The sequence below is a fragment of the Bicyclus anynana genome, unplaced genomic scaffold (genome assembly GCF_947172395.1).
Source record: "Bicyclus anynana unplaced genomic scaffold, ilBicAnyn1.1 scaffold_29_1, whole genome shotgun sequence".
Taxonomy (NCBI): Eukaryota; Metazoa; Arthropoda; class Insecta; order Lepidoptera; family Nymphalidae; genus Bicyclus; species Bicyclus anynana.
This window is the reverse complement of record NW_026441281.1, coordinates 37,769-57,848: the sequence shown is the minus strand read 5'-3', so window position 1 is coordinate 57,848 and position 20,080 is coordinate 37,769. Positions and strand designations below refer to the sequence as shown.

Genomic DNA, 20,080 nt, shown 5'->3' with positions numbered 1-20,080 from the left:
AGATCTGGAGGGAGTCCTAGGGGAAGAGGAAGGCATTTCTTTTGCTACCTCTGCATATGAGGTACGCACAGGGGGGAACTGAGACGCTGCTTCCATGTAAGATATATTATTTTGTGACATTACCAGTTTTATGGACTGCTGACGAGAGAATTCAGGGCAGTCCTTGTCTGTGGCAAAGTGTTTGCCAGAACAATATAAACAAGTTGATTCAGCCTGTGTAACAGGGCATGAATCACCTGAATGGGGTTGAGCACATCTGTAGCATCTCGCTTTGGATCTGCAAGCCAGTTTAATGTGGCCAAACCGACAACAGTTTTGGCACTGTATCGTGGGAAATTTGTACACTTCGACACGGAGAGAGGAGTAGTAGGAGTAGAGTCTTTCAGGGAGCATCTGCCCTCTGAAAGTTACTACAACAGTCTGGGTCGGCACCCATGTGGTTACACCCTCACTGGTGGTTTTCCTATTTAATCTTCTGGCCTTGAGAACGATTCCACAACCAGTAGGGAGCTCAATAGACTCTACAAATTCGTCCATCGTCCATTCTATTGGTACACCTTTAACCAGACCCATCCTGGAAATGTTGTATGTCGGGATAATTGCTTTGTATTTACATAGTGTTAATATTGGGTTAGTCAAAAATGAGTTGGCACTCTGTGCCGAGCAAAATTCAACAATAATTTTGTTACGCCCTACATTTTTAATGCCACCTTTAACAATTGAGTCTATTTTATTTTTGTGCAGAAATTGGCCAAAAGTTATGGCTCTTAAAGAGGCACCAGACGATGGGTCAACTACATCACGTGACACTTGGACAATGAACGGACCTTTGTCATCTAATGAGTATGATTTGGGGCCGTCGGAAAATGATGGGTGAACATATACATTTTGTATGGAAGGAATGGATTGGGAGTCATTGGGTTTTTTGGAGGATGGGACTTCTGCATCCTCTCCGTGTCGTTTACGGGATGGACCCGGGTCTGGGGGCTTTGGAGGCGGATCTATGTCCATCCTTCAATTTTTAAAATTATAGCTACAATAAACTATAATTATTTACCACCACCAAAAGAGTTAGTAATATCTTAAATATCAAATATTTAGACTGTGTAAAAACACAAAAAAGCGCCGAAAAATCACCGAAATCTCACTTACACGTGCGTCAACCAAGGTTACCCGTGAGCGAAAAAAAAAACAGTATAGATATGATACGTCGACGCCAGCGCCGCTCGATCGAGATGACAATGACAGTTGACAATGTCAGCTGTCATTGTGTTCCGATTCACTCTATTACAATTACTAAATAACGATTTCGCTTCAGTGCGGATCCCGTACAGTCGACAATGTCTTATTCTTATCACGACATTTATCATTGACGCATGCTAGACTTACAAATGAGGAAACGCCCCTAATTTTCGGGTGTATTACTATTTCCATGGAAATACAAAATAGAAAAAGTGGGGCAAGCGTTTTAGTAATAATAATAATAATAATAATTTATTTATTTGCTTTAAACATGGGATATATGGGTTTTACCAACGTATATCCCACTATTTCTATTGCGGGGAAAACAACGCTAGTACAGTCTATTCCCTAACATAAGGCAACAAACAGAGCCACTCGAGAATAATGACGCCCATGAATTCCCAGGTCACCATTTATGCTTTGACACGGGATTTGATAAAATTGCACTGGTAAATAAACTTTTGCAATTTTTATAAAATCCTATGTAAAAGCTCATAATTATAACCACCATGAGAAAACTTTTTCGGTGCTGAGCTGACACCGTTAACCGAAAAGCCTACCTATTTTTTTTCATAAGGTACTGGCAATAGACAAAAATTAAAAAGGTTGTGGCAGTTGACGTAAATGATAAGTTATTGTTTTTGTTTATCCACATGTGACTTAAATCATTCATCGTCGAGCCGCTATAAGTGTTGAGTTAAGGTTTTATCTAAAGAGGAAATAAAGTTTCTATGTGCACGCTAGCGTTTTTTTGCCGCCGCGTTTTTAACCGCCGCCCGCAATAGAAATATTGGGACTCTCTGTCCCAGTATTTCTATCAATAGAAATTCAAAATAGAAATAGTGGGACCCCACCCTTATTGTTATTTTCTAAACCTCATTAATATTTTAATATATAATTAAAAAAATATATAGAAACTCACCGAATCTCCAGCCGCTAAATTGAAGGCACTGTCTGGTTGATGATCAGCATTCCTGTGAAAAATAAATGAAATTCCAAATGAAATTAAATTTATTGTTAAAATAAATCTCAAGTACTAAGTAAGATTGATATAAAACTAAATGATACGTGCATTCAGAAAGTATGTAGATAGATTTCTAGGTATTACATCAGATAAGTATTGTAATTGGAAGGCTCATATTCAACAACTTATTCTTAAAATTGACAAATATGTATATGCCTTAAGACGCATAAGGCAAGTTGTATCTGTGGATGCAGCAATTCTAGCATGTCATGGTTACGCCTCTTCCTTATTAGGATATGGGTTGATACTTTGGGGTAATTCAACTGAAGCGCATCTAACGTTTAAGGCACAGAAACGTTGCATTAGGGCTATATGTAACGCTGATTGGACGGATAGCTGCAAGCCTTTGTACATATTTGAAATCTGCATTTTAATAAAAAAGAATCCCAAATATTTCAAGTTTAAATCAGAATTAAACCCAGAGTCAAGGCTCAAAAATAAATATGTGTACCTTACCAACACTTGGCCTGGTATAGGGATAATGTATACTGCTCAGCTATACGTATTTATAAATTATAAGTAAAAAAACTTATTAAAAAAAAGCTTTTATTTAAACGCTCTAAAAAGAAGAAAATATTTTTTCTTTCAACATTTTAACCATCAACTTATAACCTCATTATGCACAATTTTAATGATAATAAAAGCTTGTGACGCCACACTTCAAACCGCGTGGCGTCTGCTAGTAAATACAAATATTATAAAGAGGAAAGATTTGATTGTTTGTTTGTATGCATGAATTAGACTCCGAAACTACTAAACCAATTTGAAAAATTATTTCACTGTTGGGAAGCTACACTGTCCCCGAATGCTACAGGCATATTATATTTTCAAAAAAAATAGGGATCCTTCATAAATCCCCAATAATGTAATTATATTATGTAATGTATATTAAATAATATTATTAATAAAATCCTCAAACCCCTTTACTAAATTGGAGAACTATAATTTACCTATTATAATAATGTGTCCCGATAAAGCTATGCAAAACAATAATAAAATTATTATTATTATACTACATAAATACATATTATTATCAAAATATCATAAATTATTTTTAATATCGTAAATATTTTTTAATTCTCAATTGATGATGCAATCTATGATAGAAGCGAGCTATGTTAGGAGGAGGATGAAAATAACCCCTCTCATTCTGCGAAGAGACTCGAGCTCAGCAGTAAGCCGAATATGGGTTGATGTTGTATAATGAAACCAGAGTTAGGATGACAACTACTTTATTATCAAAGTACCCACAACACCTTCCCCATAAATAAAAGAATAAAAACAAACTTAAAAGGGATTACCTTTCCCCACAAAAAGAAAAAAAAATAAGGTGGAATATAATTAAAGAACTTAAAATAGGTAAAACAAAAACAGATTACAAATATTTTTGAATATCCGTGTACAACTTTTTAGCCTTTCTCTTTGGCAAAATGTTTGAATTGTTTCAAACCTTCACATTATGAGCACAGTCATTAGGACTGCTGCATGCAGCAGTTGGAACCCGGCTGGGGAAGGGGTTCAGAGCAATCATGGCGATCTTCAGGTTCACATTTTCTTAAATGTCTGCGGTTTTGACGGTATATTTTACCAAACCTGTTTTGAACCATATATGAACGCGGAGCAGAGGCTTTCATGATAACCTGACCTCGGGTTCGCTTGTTCCTACAACTTAGAAGATTTAAGTAGAAGTCACTATTACTATTAATTGATTTAATTAGTAGCTTTTTCACCGTTTGCACAGCACGCTCACTTTTCCCATTTGATTGGGGATAGTTGGGCGATGAAGTCACGTGAACAAAACCCCATTCTATTGAAAATTTTTTGAAATCACGTGAGGTAAAATTCGTGGCGTTGTCACTAAATAAAATTTCTGGAATTCCATAACGTGAAAAATTTTCTTTCATTGCAGTGATTACCGACTTTGATGTTATATTTTTTAAATAATTAACTTCAACAAAGCCAGAGTAATAATCAACCAAAATTAAATAATATTGCTTTCTATATTCGAATATATCAGCCCCGCTCACCTGATAGGATGTCTCTGGGTAGAGCCATCCTATCAGGTGTGCGAGCGTGCCACGGCGCTATGTTCCATATATGCGGATGTAGCGCCGTTTCAGTCCGGGCATATGCTCGGACCGCCTGGTCCTTGATCGTTTCGTCTATGTCCTCGATACGGAGGTCTCTCGCGATCGTTCGATTCCTCACGTATCGAGGGGCGTTCGTTATCCTGCGTAGAGCGATAGATTGTTGCGCTCTTAGTGTCTGCCTGTTGCTTTCACCTGCCAAGGCGTACCACGCCGGCGTGGCGTACGTAAGAATGGGGCGTACGTAGGTTTTGTACACCCCAATCTTAGTTTTGAGTGGTAGCCGCGATTAGAACACCGGGTAGAGCAGGTGAATGGCCGTTCTTGCCTTGTTGCTAGCGCTTCTTATGTAATGCCTCATTGTTAGGTTTCTGTCAATCGTATCGTCAATCGTAATCTGTCAATCGACAGACGCCATTTTCTTGTCCATTCAGGGAGGACGTCCAACTGGCTCTGCATTTTCTGCTGTGCTCTTTTCAAGTTAATGGACGTTGAAATGACGGCAGCATCATCAGCGAATAATGCTAGGTTCACTCCCGGGGCCACAGGGATGTCATCTGTGTAGATGGTGTATAATGTATATAGAGACAGCTCCCTTGGGGTACACCCGCTCTTATTGGGTGTTCTTCAGATAGCTCCGACTCTACCTTCACCTGGAAGCGTCTGTTTTCCAGGAAGGAGCGTATGACTTTCTGGGCGCATTGGGGTATCGATGTATTTACCGATATTTTGTAGAGAAGGCCTTCGTGCCAGACTCTATCAAAGGCCTTCTCCATATCGATGTAGACTGTGATCGTTTTCTCCTTCTTGTTTGTGGCGCTGGTCATCATGTGGAGCACTCTACTGATCTGGAGCGTGGTGCTGTGCTCGCTTAGAGATGGAGTGGGCGGTTTGCAATGAGAAGCTCGACTCCTAGTGCTTCTATCGTTTGATGTCTGCGCTCCGGAAGGATCTGATGAACCAGTCTGCGTCGAACTAGGATCATGAGGCCTCTTTTCGCTTGTACTTCATGGTCTGGATCGTCTTGCCTGTAGAGGTGGTCCAGGGAATTTAAATGGTATGCTTGGTTTCAGTAGAGTCTCACTTATGAGGGCAATGTCCCACGTCTTGTTCTTGTAACATTACTCTAGTGAGTACTCTCTTTGGCTTGATACCATCGGCGTTCCAGTATACGATCCGAAGAGGCCTACTATCCATTGATGCGGGATAAGTTACTGAGACCTCCAAGGACCGCCAGGGCAGGGTCTTCTCCTTTTTGGATCGCTTGAAGGACGTCGTAAAAGACCTGCATCACCGTCTCTATACTGACGGTAGAGCCGGGCTTTCCTGAAGTCGTCGGGCGAGGCGGTCTTTTCTCATGGGCCCCTGATGTGTATAATACGTACTCATATTAAAACTACATTCACACCGCAGTATTATAATGCGCCTGCGCTGCATCGCATCTATCTTCAGTCATTAAACGGGTAGCTGACGGAACGGTTGTTTCATTTATGTTGAAGTACACAACATTTGGCGAACGCGGCGGGATTAGTAATTATCCACTTATACCTACGAGTGCTACGTTTTAGATTCGTTTTATAACTAAATATCTACCAATGTCGACTTATTTGGGTCATTTACAAAATTTTGACCACAAGAATGGCGAGTGGCAGATATTCAAAGGGAAGTTGACGCAATTTTTCAATATTAATAGTGTGGACGATAACGTGAAAAAGATTGGGATTTTATTAACTCACATCAGCGACGAAACTTACCGTTTGGCAGCGAATTTAGCGTACCCGCAGCAGTTGGACTCACTAGGTTACGGAGAAGTCGTGGCATTACTGGACGGCCATTTTAAACTACGACAGTGCTCGTTTGCTGACAAGGCGAATTTCTACGGAGCGAGTAGAAGTCCAGGCGAGTCATTAGGAGACTGGGCGGCGCGATTGCGAGGTCTGGCGACATATTGCGACTTCGGCGCCGCCTTGGAAACCAACCTAGTGGATCGTTTTGTCCTCGGTTTGGGATCAGGCCCGGAACGCGATAAGCTCTTTGAACAAAGACCTTCCACGCTCACGCTGACTCGAGCTATTGAGCTAGCGGAGCAGGCAGAAAGTGCGAAAAAGGGGAAGGTGGTACGTCCTGAAATAGATGCAGTGCACGTCAAGGAGGAGCCGGTGTTCCGCGCGGAATTCCAAGGTCGCGCTAGCCGCGCCACCCCGTTTCGGTCGGGCCGCGGTGCTTTTGTCAACAACGGTGATTCGACGAGACTTCGTGATCCGCGATGTCAAGTCTGTGGTCTGAAGAATCATCAAAGTGATAAGTGCCGTTACAAGGGCTATAGATGCAAAAAGTGCGGGGTCAAGGGTCATCTTAAAAGTGTCTGTGTGCGCGATAATATCGGGGTCAGTGCGGGCGTTTACCGTGTGGAAGATGAGCCTTGTGGGGTTGACGAAGCGTGCAAGGAGTGTAAAAATTTTAATTTAAGGTACGTGAGTGATAAACCTATACTAGTCGACCTAACCTTAGGTAACAAAAAAATGACTATGGAGCTTGACTCGGGGTCAGGGGTTTGTGTGATTTCAGAGATGTTGTATAAAGACAAGTTCACTAATTTTAAATTATCTAAAAGTAATGTAACTATGTGCATGTATAGCGGACATAAAATAACACCTTTAGGTTTTTTTTCGATTAATGCCAATTTTAATAATGTAAAAAAAAGAATTAAAATCTTTGTTATAAAAAACGGAGGTCCTCCCTTATTGGGTAGGGATTTTATGTCTGCATTTAATTTAGCAATCACTACTATGAACAAATTAAATTATTTATGTGATGATAAAGATGTACCACGTCTGTTAGAAAAGTTCTCTGACCTTTGGCGTGATGAGTTGGGTTCGTTTAATAAATTTAAAGTGAAGTTGCAACAAAAAGATAATTCTGTTCCAAAATTTTTTAAGCCACGCCCCGTACCTTTTGCCCTTAAAGATAAAGTAGAACAAGAACTCGATAGATTAGTAAGAGTAGGTATTTTAGTTCCTATTAATTATTCTCAATATGCTACTCCGATAGTGCCTGTACTGAAGGCTAACGGTCAAGTTAAGATTGCAGGTGATTTTTCTGTAACATTGAACAAGGACCTCTTAATAGAAAAATATCCACTGCCTCGGATTGAGGAAGTATTTGCAAAGATTGGAGGAGGTGAGCGTTACAGTAAGATTGATTTAAAAAACGCCTACAATCAGTTTATTTTGGATGAATCTTGTCAGGACCTCACCGCAATAAATACTCACAAAGGGCTCTATAAGTACACACGACTTCTCTATGGCCTAGCTAACGCTCCTGCGATTTTTCAAAAATCTATGGAAACCCTACTATGTGGTATAGACGGAGTAAGTGTGTGGCTCGACGATATATGTATAACGGGACCCGATAGGTTAAGTCATTTAAAAAGACTCGACGAAGTTCTTAGTAAACTTTGTGACGCGGGGTTGCGTTTAGAGAGGAATAAATGCGAATTTTTCAAAGAAAGTGTTAAGTACTTAGGATACGTCATAAGTAAAAATGGGTTAAAGACTTGTCCGGAAAAGGTCCAAGCTATACTTAACGCGCCAGAGCCGACAAACGTTACTGAAGTGAAAAGGTTTTTAGGTTTTGTAAATTATTATAGGCATTTTATACCTAACGCGTCAGCTTTGCTGCGACCGTTGCATGATTTGTTACGCAGCGGTACAGCGTGGCAGTGGGGCGAGCATCAACGCGCTAGCGTGGCGGCTGTACGCCGCTGTTTGTCGTCGGAGCGTGTCCTCGCGCACTTTGAGCCCACGGCACAACTTATTTTAGCTTGCGATGCCGGGCCCGACGGCTTGGGTGCTATACTTTCACAAAGGGCCGCCGATGGCGCTGAGCGCCCGTTGGCGTATGCCTCGCGTTCTCTCTCAGCCAGCGAGAAAAATCATAGCCAAATACAAAAAGAGGCTACTGCTATAATTTTTGGTGTAAAACGTTTCCATCAGTATTTATACGGCTGTAAAAAACCTTTTGTACTGAAAACCGATCATAGGCCATTAGTATCGATTTTTAACAGCAAAACGGGTATACCGGTCACGACGGCGCTGCGGTTACAAAGGTATGCTATTATTTTATCAGCATATAATTACACCGTGCAATATGTGTCAAGCAATAATAACGCGGCGGCCGACTATTTTTCACGCGCCCCCTTACTTGATAGTTGTGTTACAGATCATGATGAAGTAGATACTCCCTACGCGCTCCGTTTTTTAGACGAAACATCCGCGGCTGTTAATGCTCGTGACATTAAACAGATGACGGAACGCGATACGACGTTGCAGCCTGTTATTAAATATTTAAAACGAGGATGGCCTCGAAAAGTGACCTGTAGTTCAATTTTACCTTATTTTCAGTGTAAGTCTGATTTACAGTTCGAAAATGGTTGTCTTTTAGAGGTCATAGAATAGTAATACCTTCCTCGCTCAGGGAAAAGATGTTGATAGAATTACACGACACACACTTGGGCATCGTTAAGAGCAAGAGTCACGCACGGGCGCGCATGTGGTGGCCGCAGATAGACGCACACATCGAACGCTGGGTGGGCTCGTGTGCGACGTGCGCGCAGCTCCGCGCCGCGCCCCCGCGCGACCCGCCCGCGCCGTGGCCTGCCGCCACGGCTCCCTGGCAGCGCGTGCATATAGACTACATGACTGTAGGCCAAAGGGTGTTTCTAGTAGTGGTCGATTCGTTCAGTAAATGGGTCGAGTGTCTGTATATGCACAATGGAACGTCGACTAAATCATTAATAGTAAAACTAAAAAACATATTTTCAACATTCGGGCTTCCAAAGGTTTTGATTAGCGATAACGACGTTAAAATAAATTCGAGTGATTTTAAAAATTTCTGTTTATGCAACGGAATAAAATACATGACGACTCCCATATATCATCCGCCAAGCAATGGTCAAGCCGAAAATTCGGTCAGAACTTGTAAGAAAATGTTAAAATGTATTATAAAAGATAGCCCGACAGTTCACCAGGCTCATGAGTTGTTATTAGGATATTTGTTTAATTATAGGAACACCGTACACTGCACCACCGGCGAAACACCAGCTCGGCTAATGTTCGGCAGAAATCTTAGATCTCGCTTAGATTTAATTTTACCGTTAAGTAATTCTGAGGTTGATGTACACGCAGTACCCGGAAAAAGGTGTTTTACCGTCGGAGATGTCGTGTGGGTCAGGTGGTACAGTGCACGGAAGGAAGCTTGGCAGTTGGGTACTATAAAAGAGAAGATAGGAAATAAAATGTATAAAATTTTTATTCATGACCTTGAAAATTGTTGTATTAGGCATGTCGATCAGATTATAAATTATACTGGCAATAAAATTGCCGACAGCGAGTTTCATCCGTCTTCCACTTCACCATCGGCCCCGGCCTGCCAGCCTAGCGCCGAACCTATGGTAGATCAGTGCACTCAGCATGAAGTTACAGATGCCGTCGACATGGTGGAAGAGAAGATGAATGAAGCTCAAGTATCAATGGTACCTGATGCCGAACGGGTGACAGACGAAGGAGAAAAAGAGGAGTGGCGTGATTGTGAGGACGGAGAGTGTGAGAGAGGACGCCCTGACACTGCGAGCCTGGGGTCACCGGTACCGCCGGTGACATCGGTGACGTCGCCCCAAGCGCGGGAGGAGCCTCCTCATTGTGAGCTCGAAGCGAGTGCGCCGGTACCGTCTCCCACACACCCTCGTCCAAAACGCCCCAGAAAGCGAATAGATTATAAGAAATATTTTTAGTTTCTAGTAATCGTATTTTTGTTGTCACCAGGTTCCAACAACTAACTGTGGTAACTCATATTTAAAACTACATTCACACCGCTGTATTATAATGTGCCTGCGCTGCATCGCATCTATCTTCAGTCATTAAACGGGTAGCGGACGGAACGGTTGTTTCATTTATGTTGAAGTACACAACAGCCCCACTCGCTGGTTTTGATGCAGCTGGGGCTGGGGGCGGAGGGCGCGCTATCTTCCTCCGTCCTTGTTTGGGATCGGGAGGGGCGAGGGTCGTGGAATGTAGAGCTTGCTACCGTGCCTGCTTTTTTGTTTCTGGCTTCCTTCTTGTAAGCCGGGCAGGAGATGTTGTTAGCTGGATGGGGGCCGTTGCAGAAGAGGCACAACGTTTACACAAGAGGCAGGTTGGTCCAGTGGGCGAGGACATTCGTGAGCTCTATGCTCGCCACCGCAGCGTACGCAGGCCTGCTTGCGGTGGCAATTATGCAAGCTGTGACTGAACTGCTGGCAGCGGTGACATTGGGCGGGCCCCTTCTTCCCGCGCCATGCGTCGATCCGAATACCCGGCATGTAGAGCAGCTCTTTGATCTCGTAGATCTTGTGGAAGTCTGGGGTGCGCTTGATTATGGCGAAGAAGATGCAGCCGGGCCGGCCTTTGCGGGCCCTGATGCATTGGACCAGCTCCGGCTGGAATCCCAGTGAGCGCAGTTCTTCTTCAAGCTCTACCTCTTCGGTGCTGACCGGTACGCCTCTGATCGCTACCTTGAGGCTTCTATCTTGTGGCAGAGAGTATGAAAACCAAGACAGCGTTTCAGTTTTCCCCAGCTCTACCAGGTAGCGCTGTACGACGCGGTACTCATCTTCGTCCCAGTTGGGAAAGGACTCTACCACGAGCGGCGGGTAGCGAGGCCGCTTCGTTGAGGGTTGTTGGGACGGGGCTTGTGTGGCGCCGTCGCTGGCAGATGTGGTTGGCTGTGATCCGGAGTTACTTTGCGTAGAGCGTGTAAAGCGCGCTGCGTCTGCGAAGCTCGTTGCGGCACCGGGCTGGGAGGCCTGCGCGGCCTGTGGGCGTTCAGGAGACATAGGAGAGTCCCGTTCGGCTTGCGTAGTGTCCATCTGGTCCGTGAAGGCGACTCTATGGGCCTGTCGCCGCCGTGGGCACTTCACGGTCCGGTTGAGCAGGTCCCTCGGTTGGTTCTGGGACTGGCCGTAAAGGTGGTTCAGCCGGTACTGTAGGTACTTCCGCCGCTTCCGCTTGCGGGTGGGGGGTCGATGCCGCTGCGGGCTCTGTTGGGTGACGACGGCCGCCTCTGCGTCCGCGTCTGCTGCGCGGCGCCTTCCCCCTTTCCGTGGGCGGGTTTGCTGGCGGGATCAGAGTACTGGGTGCAGCCTGGCTGGAAGTTGCCTGCTGCTGTCTTCTGTCGGTAGCGCGCTGATTCGTGAGGCGCGCGGCGGCCGGGCGCGGAGAGGTGAGGCGCGCGGCGGCCGGGCGCGGGGAGGTGAGGCGCGCGGCGGTGAGGCGCGCGGCGGCGGGGTGTCACTCCTCTCCGGCGATGTCTGCGCGGCAGAGTACATCGCGTTTTGGAGCGGCGGCAGTCGTAGACTGTGGTAGATGACTCGGCGTCGCTGTCGTCGGTCGAGTAATGCGCCGACGTCGACGCTGAGGATGGACTGCTGTACCGCATGGGCGAGCTCGGCGTACCTCGCTTGGCCATGCGTTGGCTGAGTTTCAGCCGCTTGTCTTCTTGCCCGACAGACGAGCCGGAAGAGAACTCGAGCCTGGGCCGCTTCGCGCTATCCGCGCCGGTCGTATACTCAGATACGATGGCTGCGATAGCGGTGGCGACGCCGGCCGTTCCCGAGACGGCGGCTTGCGGTGGTGACGTTGTTGTTGTGCCCGTTGGTTGATGCGGCGGTAGAAAGGCCGGGGTGGTAGGCCGGGTGAATGGGATCGTTGTCCCATCGAACAGGTTTCGGCACACTATGGCGCGCGCCAGCCCTGCTCGACCTCGGCGGTGACGGCGGGTGGGGGGCGGGGGGTCGCTCCCCTCCGCCATGCTGCGTATTGTGCTCTTTTGTTCCTTTTACTCGTTTCTCCCTTGTGAATAGAAGGGTGTTGATGAAGCGTATTGTATGCTGCGGGTTCCTTTACAAATGAAAGGAGAGCAGCATACTAGCGCACGGAGTTCCGCGGTGAGTAGTGGACGCGGCGCTCGACCGACGCGCCTCCTCGAGCCGGGCGCGGGCCCGGTGAGGTCAGCAACGTGGGAGCAGCGGCGGCGACGGGCCGGGGAAACGCGCGCGATACGAATTTCGTCTCAGATCACGTGTACTGGCTCATGAGAGCAAGCTCGATCATGAAAACGCAGGAGACACGAAACGTAAAACAAAATTCGTGCTAGGCTCCTCGTACATCTCCGCTCCGTCACATCACCAACTAAGAGTAATCTATTGGAACCCAGGCGGCATTAAGGGCCGTATCAGAGAGCTCATCACAATCACCCAGTCGCAGGACGCTCATGTCGTCCTCCTGGGAGAAACGAAGCTCCACAACAACTTCGAGCTTCGTGTCCCCAACTTCTTCGTGTACCGTCGCGACGAAGTCTCCCCAGAGGAAATGCCTATAGAGGCACGGCGGCTCTGGTGAGGAGAGACTTAGTGCACGAGGAACTGGACCACACTCCGTACCGATCCCTACGTACACAAGGAGTACGGATCCAGATTGGAGAAAAAGAGCTCCACCTGTATGCCGCCTACAAACCACCGAATGAAGAGTACCACGGCATGGACGTCCAGGCACTGCTGGAACCACAACGCCCTACACTGATCGTGGGTGACCTTAACGCGAAACACCCGGCTTGGGGATCGCGCGTCATCAATACGGCTGGAAGGGCGCTCCTGGAAGACAGCGAGAATCGCCAGTTTGGGGTGTTGGCTCCATCATCGCCGACCAACATCCCAACAGATCCCAACAGGCAGCCCGACATACTAGACATCGTGCTGCACCACAGGATTGACCACCCGCTCAGTGTCGACGTCATATATAACGCCGACACGGAACACCAACCAATTATGGTCACGCTCAATCTCCAGCGCGACTGCACGATACCGAGACCCCCCAGGACCTCAACAGACTGGGAGAGATATGCAGACGCGTTGTCGAAGCTAGAGCTCACAGGCCCTCTCACGACCCCGCTAGAGGTCGACCGAGCTACGGAAACCCTGACGGTGGCCATCTAAACCGCCCAAGGACGAAACCACGTCGACCCTCCGCCACCCCGGCCGTCGAGACCTGCTGCCGAGCTCGCTTCGGCGCATGTTCGAAGACAAACGCGCCCTACGAAAACTGTGGGCGCGAACTCGCTGCCCGAGAGTGAAGCGCAACCTCAACCACCTTGCGGAGAAGATAGTGACAGCTTTGGAGAACCACGCCGCCGATGACTGGGACAAACAAATCGACGCGGCGTCGGAGTCCGAAACTTCACTGCATCATCTCTGCAAGACGCTTACCAAAACGACCTCACCCGTCTACCCGCTGCTCGACAGCGAGGGAAGACGAAGATACTCCGCCAAAGATAGATCGGAAATTCTGGCGGAGTATATGGAACACCAGTTCAATCCGAACCCACCGGCCACAGATCCTACAACAACCGAGCACATTGCAGCGATCGAACACCAAATTGAAGAGTTCCTCACAACCCAACCTCTACCGCTCCGGGGCGACTATTTCATCTCCCCGTCTGAACTGAGGAAAGCCGTCTCCCAACTACCCAAAAGGAAGGCGGCGGGTTATGATGGAATTCCGATCGCCGCAATCCAACAGCTGCCAAGAAGAGGCCTTGTAGCTCTCACGAGACTCTTCAACGGAGTACTTCGCACCGGGCACTTTCCCGAAATATGGAAACGAGGAAAGGTTGTCACCATCCCCAAACCAGGAAAGGACCGTCGTCTCCCAGGAAGCTACCGTCCGATCACACTTCTGCCACACATCGCCAAGCTGTTCGAGCGTCTGTTGCTGCGAAGCCTGTCTCCCCACATTCAACTGCGAAATGAGCAGTTCGGCTTTCGCAGCAACCATTCTACGACGCTCCAGCTGGCTCGAGGACTTCACTTCATCGCCAGTGAGAAGAACAAAGGGCACTGCACCGTCGGAGTCTTCCTCGACATAGAGAAAGCCTTCGACCGTGTGTGGCATGCCGGCCTCCTGGCGAAGCTTCTGAAGAATACCACCGTGCCACCAGCACTAGTGCGGCTAGTGGCTTCCTTCCTGGAGGGCAGAACATTCCACATTTCCGTAGAGGGCGCAGAGTCCCAGCCACGTCCGATACGCGCCGGAGTACCACAAGGCAGCTGTTTATCGCCGAGCCTGTACGCCTTATACACGGATGACATCCCTACCCTCGCCGGTCACCTGTGCGAGGGGGAGGAAGACGTACTGTTATCACTATTTGCTGATGACAGTGCGTACTTCGCGTCGTCCTACCACCAGATCATCGCCACCAACCGCATGCAGCGTCTGCTGGATTTGCTCCCCGAATGGCTGGACAAATGGAGAATGGCCGTCAATGTGGGGAAGACGGCCGCCATAGCGTTCGGCATCCGGATTCCGCTGCGGACACTCCAATTACGAGGGCAGGACATAGGTTGGCAGACCTCAGTCCGCTACCTGGGATGCACCATCGACGCCAGCCTGACCATGATCCACATGGTGAACCACGCCGTGTTTCAGGCGGCGGCGGCCAAGTCGATGCTGTACCAGGTGCTAACCTCCCGACTACCACTGAGGGCCAAGTTGAAGATCATCAACACTTATGTCCGCTCGCGTCTTACGTACGCGGCCCCGGCCTGGTACGCGCTGTGCTCCGCGCACCAGAAAAACCGGATGCAAATCCAGCAGAACAAGTGTCTGCGCCTTGCCACGGGAGCTCCGAGATACGTCAGAAATGACGTCATCCACCGTGACACGAAGACGCCCACCGTGGAGGAATTCGTCCGTGATCTAGCATACCGCATGTTCGCGCGCGCAGACCACGGACCGAATATACACCTCCGCGACATCGCACCACACTGCGACAGGCCACAGAACGGGCGTCCCCTACCTCGGGAGCTCCTCCAAACGGCCGACCCTGCAGGCGCAGGTACTTACTGTGACGACGAGGACGACGCAACCACCGGACATGACACCGTCCTTGCGCAGGATAGCGACGACATCGCAGTCCGCGCAGGGACCCCCATTGAACCCGGCGCTGCCCCGACGCAGGATAGCGAGGAATCGCAGTCCGCGCGGGGCCAACGGGTCCAAAGCCCAATCCCCTAGGCTGAAAAGCCTCAACCCCGGGAGGGGTTGGAAGAAATCACCGGGGGACAAAGTTCCCCCGCGACATGCCCGGGCAAGGAGGCATTGCCTCGAGGCCCGTACCCCCGCCCCGTGTACCACGGGTCGGAGAAGACCCGACGTCGTACGATGCGAGGATCTCGCAGAGAGGGCGCGTTGCGGGGGTGTGCGGTTCGGGGTCGCTGCGGCTCTCGCTATGGTAACGCTGCGACATTACGAGCCGTGGGCCACGTGAGGTGGGAGGCGCGACGGGTGTCTGAGATATATCAATATCTCATTTCCCGTGCGCTGCGCGAGCAAGATGGGCTCTGCGCGGGCGATCGCGGGGGTGAGGCGCGGTGGAGAGGTGCGGGGTATCGAGGAGAGGAGATGTTGCCTTCTCACTTACTCCCGATCCCTCGGAGTGTCCTAGGCGGTCTCCAGATGCTCCCGATGTGGAGAGACATCTGGATTTCGTGGACGATGCTGCCTTGGGTTCGGCGGCTTTTTAGGTCCGCGCGCGTAGTGCAAGTAACTATACCGGATCAGTAGTTCCGAAGATTACCCCATTTGAAGAATTTTACAAACTTACAAACTTTAACTCTTTATAATATTATAGTATAGATAATAATAATATTAACAGTGTTTACAAAAAAAGTTACCTGTTACTGTCATTGCGAATGACGACCCTGCCATCTGGGAGAATGCAGCGTTTGATGGGATTTGGGACAGCCGGCGCATTCTTGATGGGATTCTGTACCGTCTGAAATAAATGCAAAGTGTTATTAATTTATATTATTATTAATTTATGTAATAGGGATAAAGTTTTTTAAATTGTATATAAATTAAGAATATGCTAATAGTAAAGTAATTTTGTAAAAGTAACAGGGTATCTGCGATCATTACTTTCGGAGCTACAGGGATTTAAAGGGTCAGATTTGCGGCGCTGCCGCGGATCCCTGAAAAACGCCCCATACAAAATGGCACGAACTAATGACGTCGTAGGTAATGTAATGATCGTTAGATTTGTATGATATCTTTCAAACAAAATTACTAATATTGTTTGTTATTTGTGCGTTTATGTTTATAGTTCATTTATTAAAAATGTCACATTTAATGTAAGGAAGCTAAAACTGTATGAATTTTTAATAGATTTTGAAATTTTATAATCTCATTTATTTTGCAAATATCCAAACAATCTTATTTTACCAATATTAAATGCCAATGTTGCAATACCAAACCATCTATTCGGATTTCGGCAGCAACACTCTACTGTTGAACAGGTACATAGGGTTTGCAATAAAGTAAGAGAAACATTAGAAAATAAAGAATATTGCTCATCAGTTTTTCTCAATGTCCAACAAGCCTTTGATCGAGTCTGGCATGATGGTCTGTTATATAAAATAAAAACACATATCCCTCATAGTTATTACTTGTTACTGAAGTCCTATCTATCAGAGCGATTGTTCCAGGTAAAGGAAATAGATGTAACATCTAAATTTTATGAAATAAAGGCTGGAGTTCCGCAGGGTTCAGTTTTAGGGCCTGTGTTGTATACCTTATACACATCAGATCTTCCAGAGGTGAAAGGGGTTACAACTGCTACATTTGCCGACGACATTGCTGTTCTATCTAGCGACAAAGACCCTGCAATTGCTTCAAGGTCACTTCAAAAAGGCTTAGAAGCAATATCCAAATGGCTTCATGCAAATAAAATAAATGTCAGCACTTCCAAGTCTGTGCAAGTCACTTTTACGCTGCGTAAAGAAAACTGTCCTCCTGTATTCCTAAATGGAATTGAGCTTCCACATAAAGAGAGTGTCAAATACCTGGGATTGCACCTTGATAGGCGTTTGACTTGGCACCACCATATCAAAACAAAGAGACAAGAGGTTAACTTACGATACAAGAACATACACTGGATAGCAGGCCGGAATAGCAAACTATCCATTGATAACAAACTCTTGCTATAAAATAAAATAAAATAAAAATAAAAAATAAAAATAAAAATAAAAATAAAAATAAAAATAAAAATAAAAATAAAAATAAAAATAAAAATAAAAATAAAAATAAAAATAGCCTTTATTCTCTGATTGCTGAATATATACAATATACTTAATACTATTATTTAATTTATATACTAGAGCAATCAGGTTGTCCTTCGACATAGGCCTCCTCCAGACTTTTCCACTCTACTCGATCTCTGGCCTTTCCTCGCCATCCTTTCGGCAGGTCATCCTCCCATCTCTTATGTGGTCGCCCTTGCCTCCTTTTCCCATCTCTGGGGTACCACTGCATGACCTCTTTGGACCATTTTTCTTTCGGGGATCTCAGCACATGTCCCGTCCAGCGCCACTTCAGCCTTTCTATCTTTTTAAAAACATCTGTAACACCAGTGGCTTTCCGGATTTTCTTTAAACTCCACTTGTCCTTTAGCTTTATATGCAACATGTTCCTTTCCATCCCATGTTGGCATACCCTCAGCTTCTGTTGGTGGCTTTTTGTCATACCCCAGGTTTGACATCCATAAGATAATATAGGGAGGATGCACATGTTAAATACTTTGCATTTGGTAGGCATTGGAGTGTCTTTGTTTTTCAGAATCTCTTTAAGAGACCAGTAGCGAGCCCAACTATTGTTCACTCTTCTTTGAAGTTCCTTGTCCATTATCATTTTTGGTGAAATTACTTGTGTAAGTAGACATATTCATTCACATATTCTATTTCTTGTTTGCTTACTACTATGTTTTTTTTTTGTCTATTTGTCATGACCTTACAAGACTAAAATTATAACATTTGGAAATAAATATAATAAATTGACATTGAATATAAATTACTTAGGAGAAAATATAGCAGAGACTACAAGCACAAAGTTTTTAGGTCTTTATATAGATGACTGCCTGAATTGGAGAACCCATATTGAAGACTTGTGTACAAAATTGAATAGATTTTCATTTGCTCTGTATATGCTCTCAAAAGTAGTGAATCAGTCAGCTGTGTTAATTGCTTTTAATGCATATGTTACAGCAAATATACGCTACGGTATCATATTCTGGGGAAATTCATTTGACCGTGATAAAGTTTTCAAAGCACAAAAGAAGTGTATTAGATCAATATGGCATTTAAGTCCTACAGTTTCGTGTAAACCATATTTTGAAAAATTTAAAATTATGACCTGCCCATGCCTGTATATTTATGAGGTACTAGTGTTTATGAAAACTAATAGTCAATTGTTTGAATATTCAGATAGTAAACGCAGAAAAAATAAAATCTGTTACACATGGCATAAAACATCTTTATATAACAATAGCATATTTCACATGGCGCCTAAATTGTACAATAAACTGCCTCCAGAGTTAGCCGACAGAAACTTGAGTGCTGCCGGATTTAAGAATAAGATCAAAGAATTTTTGCTCAAGAATTGTTATTATTCTATTAAAGATTATTTAATTGACATTTTTTAATAAACTTTGACGTAATTTATTGACACTTTAGAGAATAAGAGAATAGTGCGCATATGATATTGTAAAAAACTAATTTAATATTGTATTTATTTTGACTAGTGATTTTTAGATAGTGTTTTAAGAAATTTGCATGACAGTATATGGCGAATTGTATAATGTACCTATTTCAACATTTATTGTATACCAGCTAATGTAACTGTACAATTGCAAATAAATAAATTGAATTGAATTGAATTGAATTGAACCTTTGTTTTGGTAGTGTTCATAGTGAGACCTGCTTTTTGGCTTTCTGTTGCTAGTTCTTCTAGCATATCTTGTAGAGTCTCTGGATCCTCGGCGAACAGCACCAAGTCGTCCGCAAATCTTAGATGAGAAAACCTGTATCCATTTATATTAATTCCAAACTCTTCCCAGTATAAGTTTCTGAATATTTCTTCTATATAAGGTACTATTGAAGCCGGTCTGGATGTATGGCATTGAGCTCTGGGGAAGTTCCAGTAACTCTAACATATCCATCCTGCAAAGGACCCAAAACCTAATTTTGAGAAGGATCTGTGGTGTTCCGTGGTTTATAAAGAATAACGAGATTCATGAGCAACTAAAGGTGGAAACTGTCTACGAAGAGATTGACAGAGTCTCGCAAAAGTATAAAACACGACTGATGAGTCATCCAAATGTTCTGGCTTCAAAACTGATTTACAGGACATATCAGAGCAGGCTTAAAAGAATAGACATATTATTATAAAAACAATGAGGGGATGTTCTCACTGGGGAATACACTCGAAAAGCGAAGTTATCATAGAACATATCTGCTTATAGTTCTTACTGATCGCAGATAAACCCAGAAAAAAAAAAAAAAAAAAATTATGTATACATTGACCTTATTTACCCGAATGTATCATAAAAATCAATATATTCAAACCTAGTCATCATCCCCATAGCTCAGTGGATGACCTCTGCCTTCAATTCCAGAGAGTGTGGATTCAAATCTGGTCCGGGGCATGCAACTTTTCAGTTGTGTGCATTTTAAATTAATTATTGAAAGCCACATATGACACACATACTCGTGCATAAGCGTGCATAAGGTTGTCGATCAGGGTATGCACTAATAAGAAAAATAACGAAACCAGGAAAATCTGCAAGATTAAGGATTAAGAAAACA

General features: G+C 45.3%; 1 protein-coding gene across 1 annotated transcript in view; it reads right to left on the bottom strand.

Annotated features, from left to right (window-relative positions):
- LOC128199830 (uncharacterized) overlaps positions 1–20,080 on the bottom strand; it is a 152,328-nt gene that overhangs the window by 125,789 nt on the left and 6,459 nt on the right. The window contains exons 4-5 of the mRNA XM_052891002.1: positions 16,118–16,218; positions 2,165–2,216 (exon numbers count right to left, since the gene is read on the bottom strand). Of these exons, the coding sequence (XP_052746962.1) occupies positions 2,165–2,216; positions 16,118–16,218 (153 nt within the window). The remainder of the gene's footprint in view (positions 1–2,164; positions 2,217–16,117; positions 16,219–20,080) is intronic.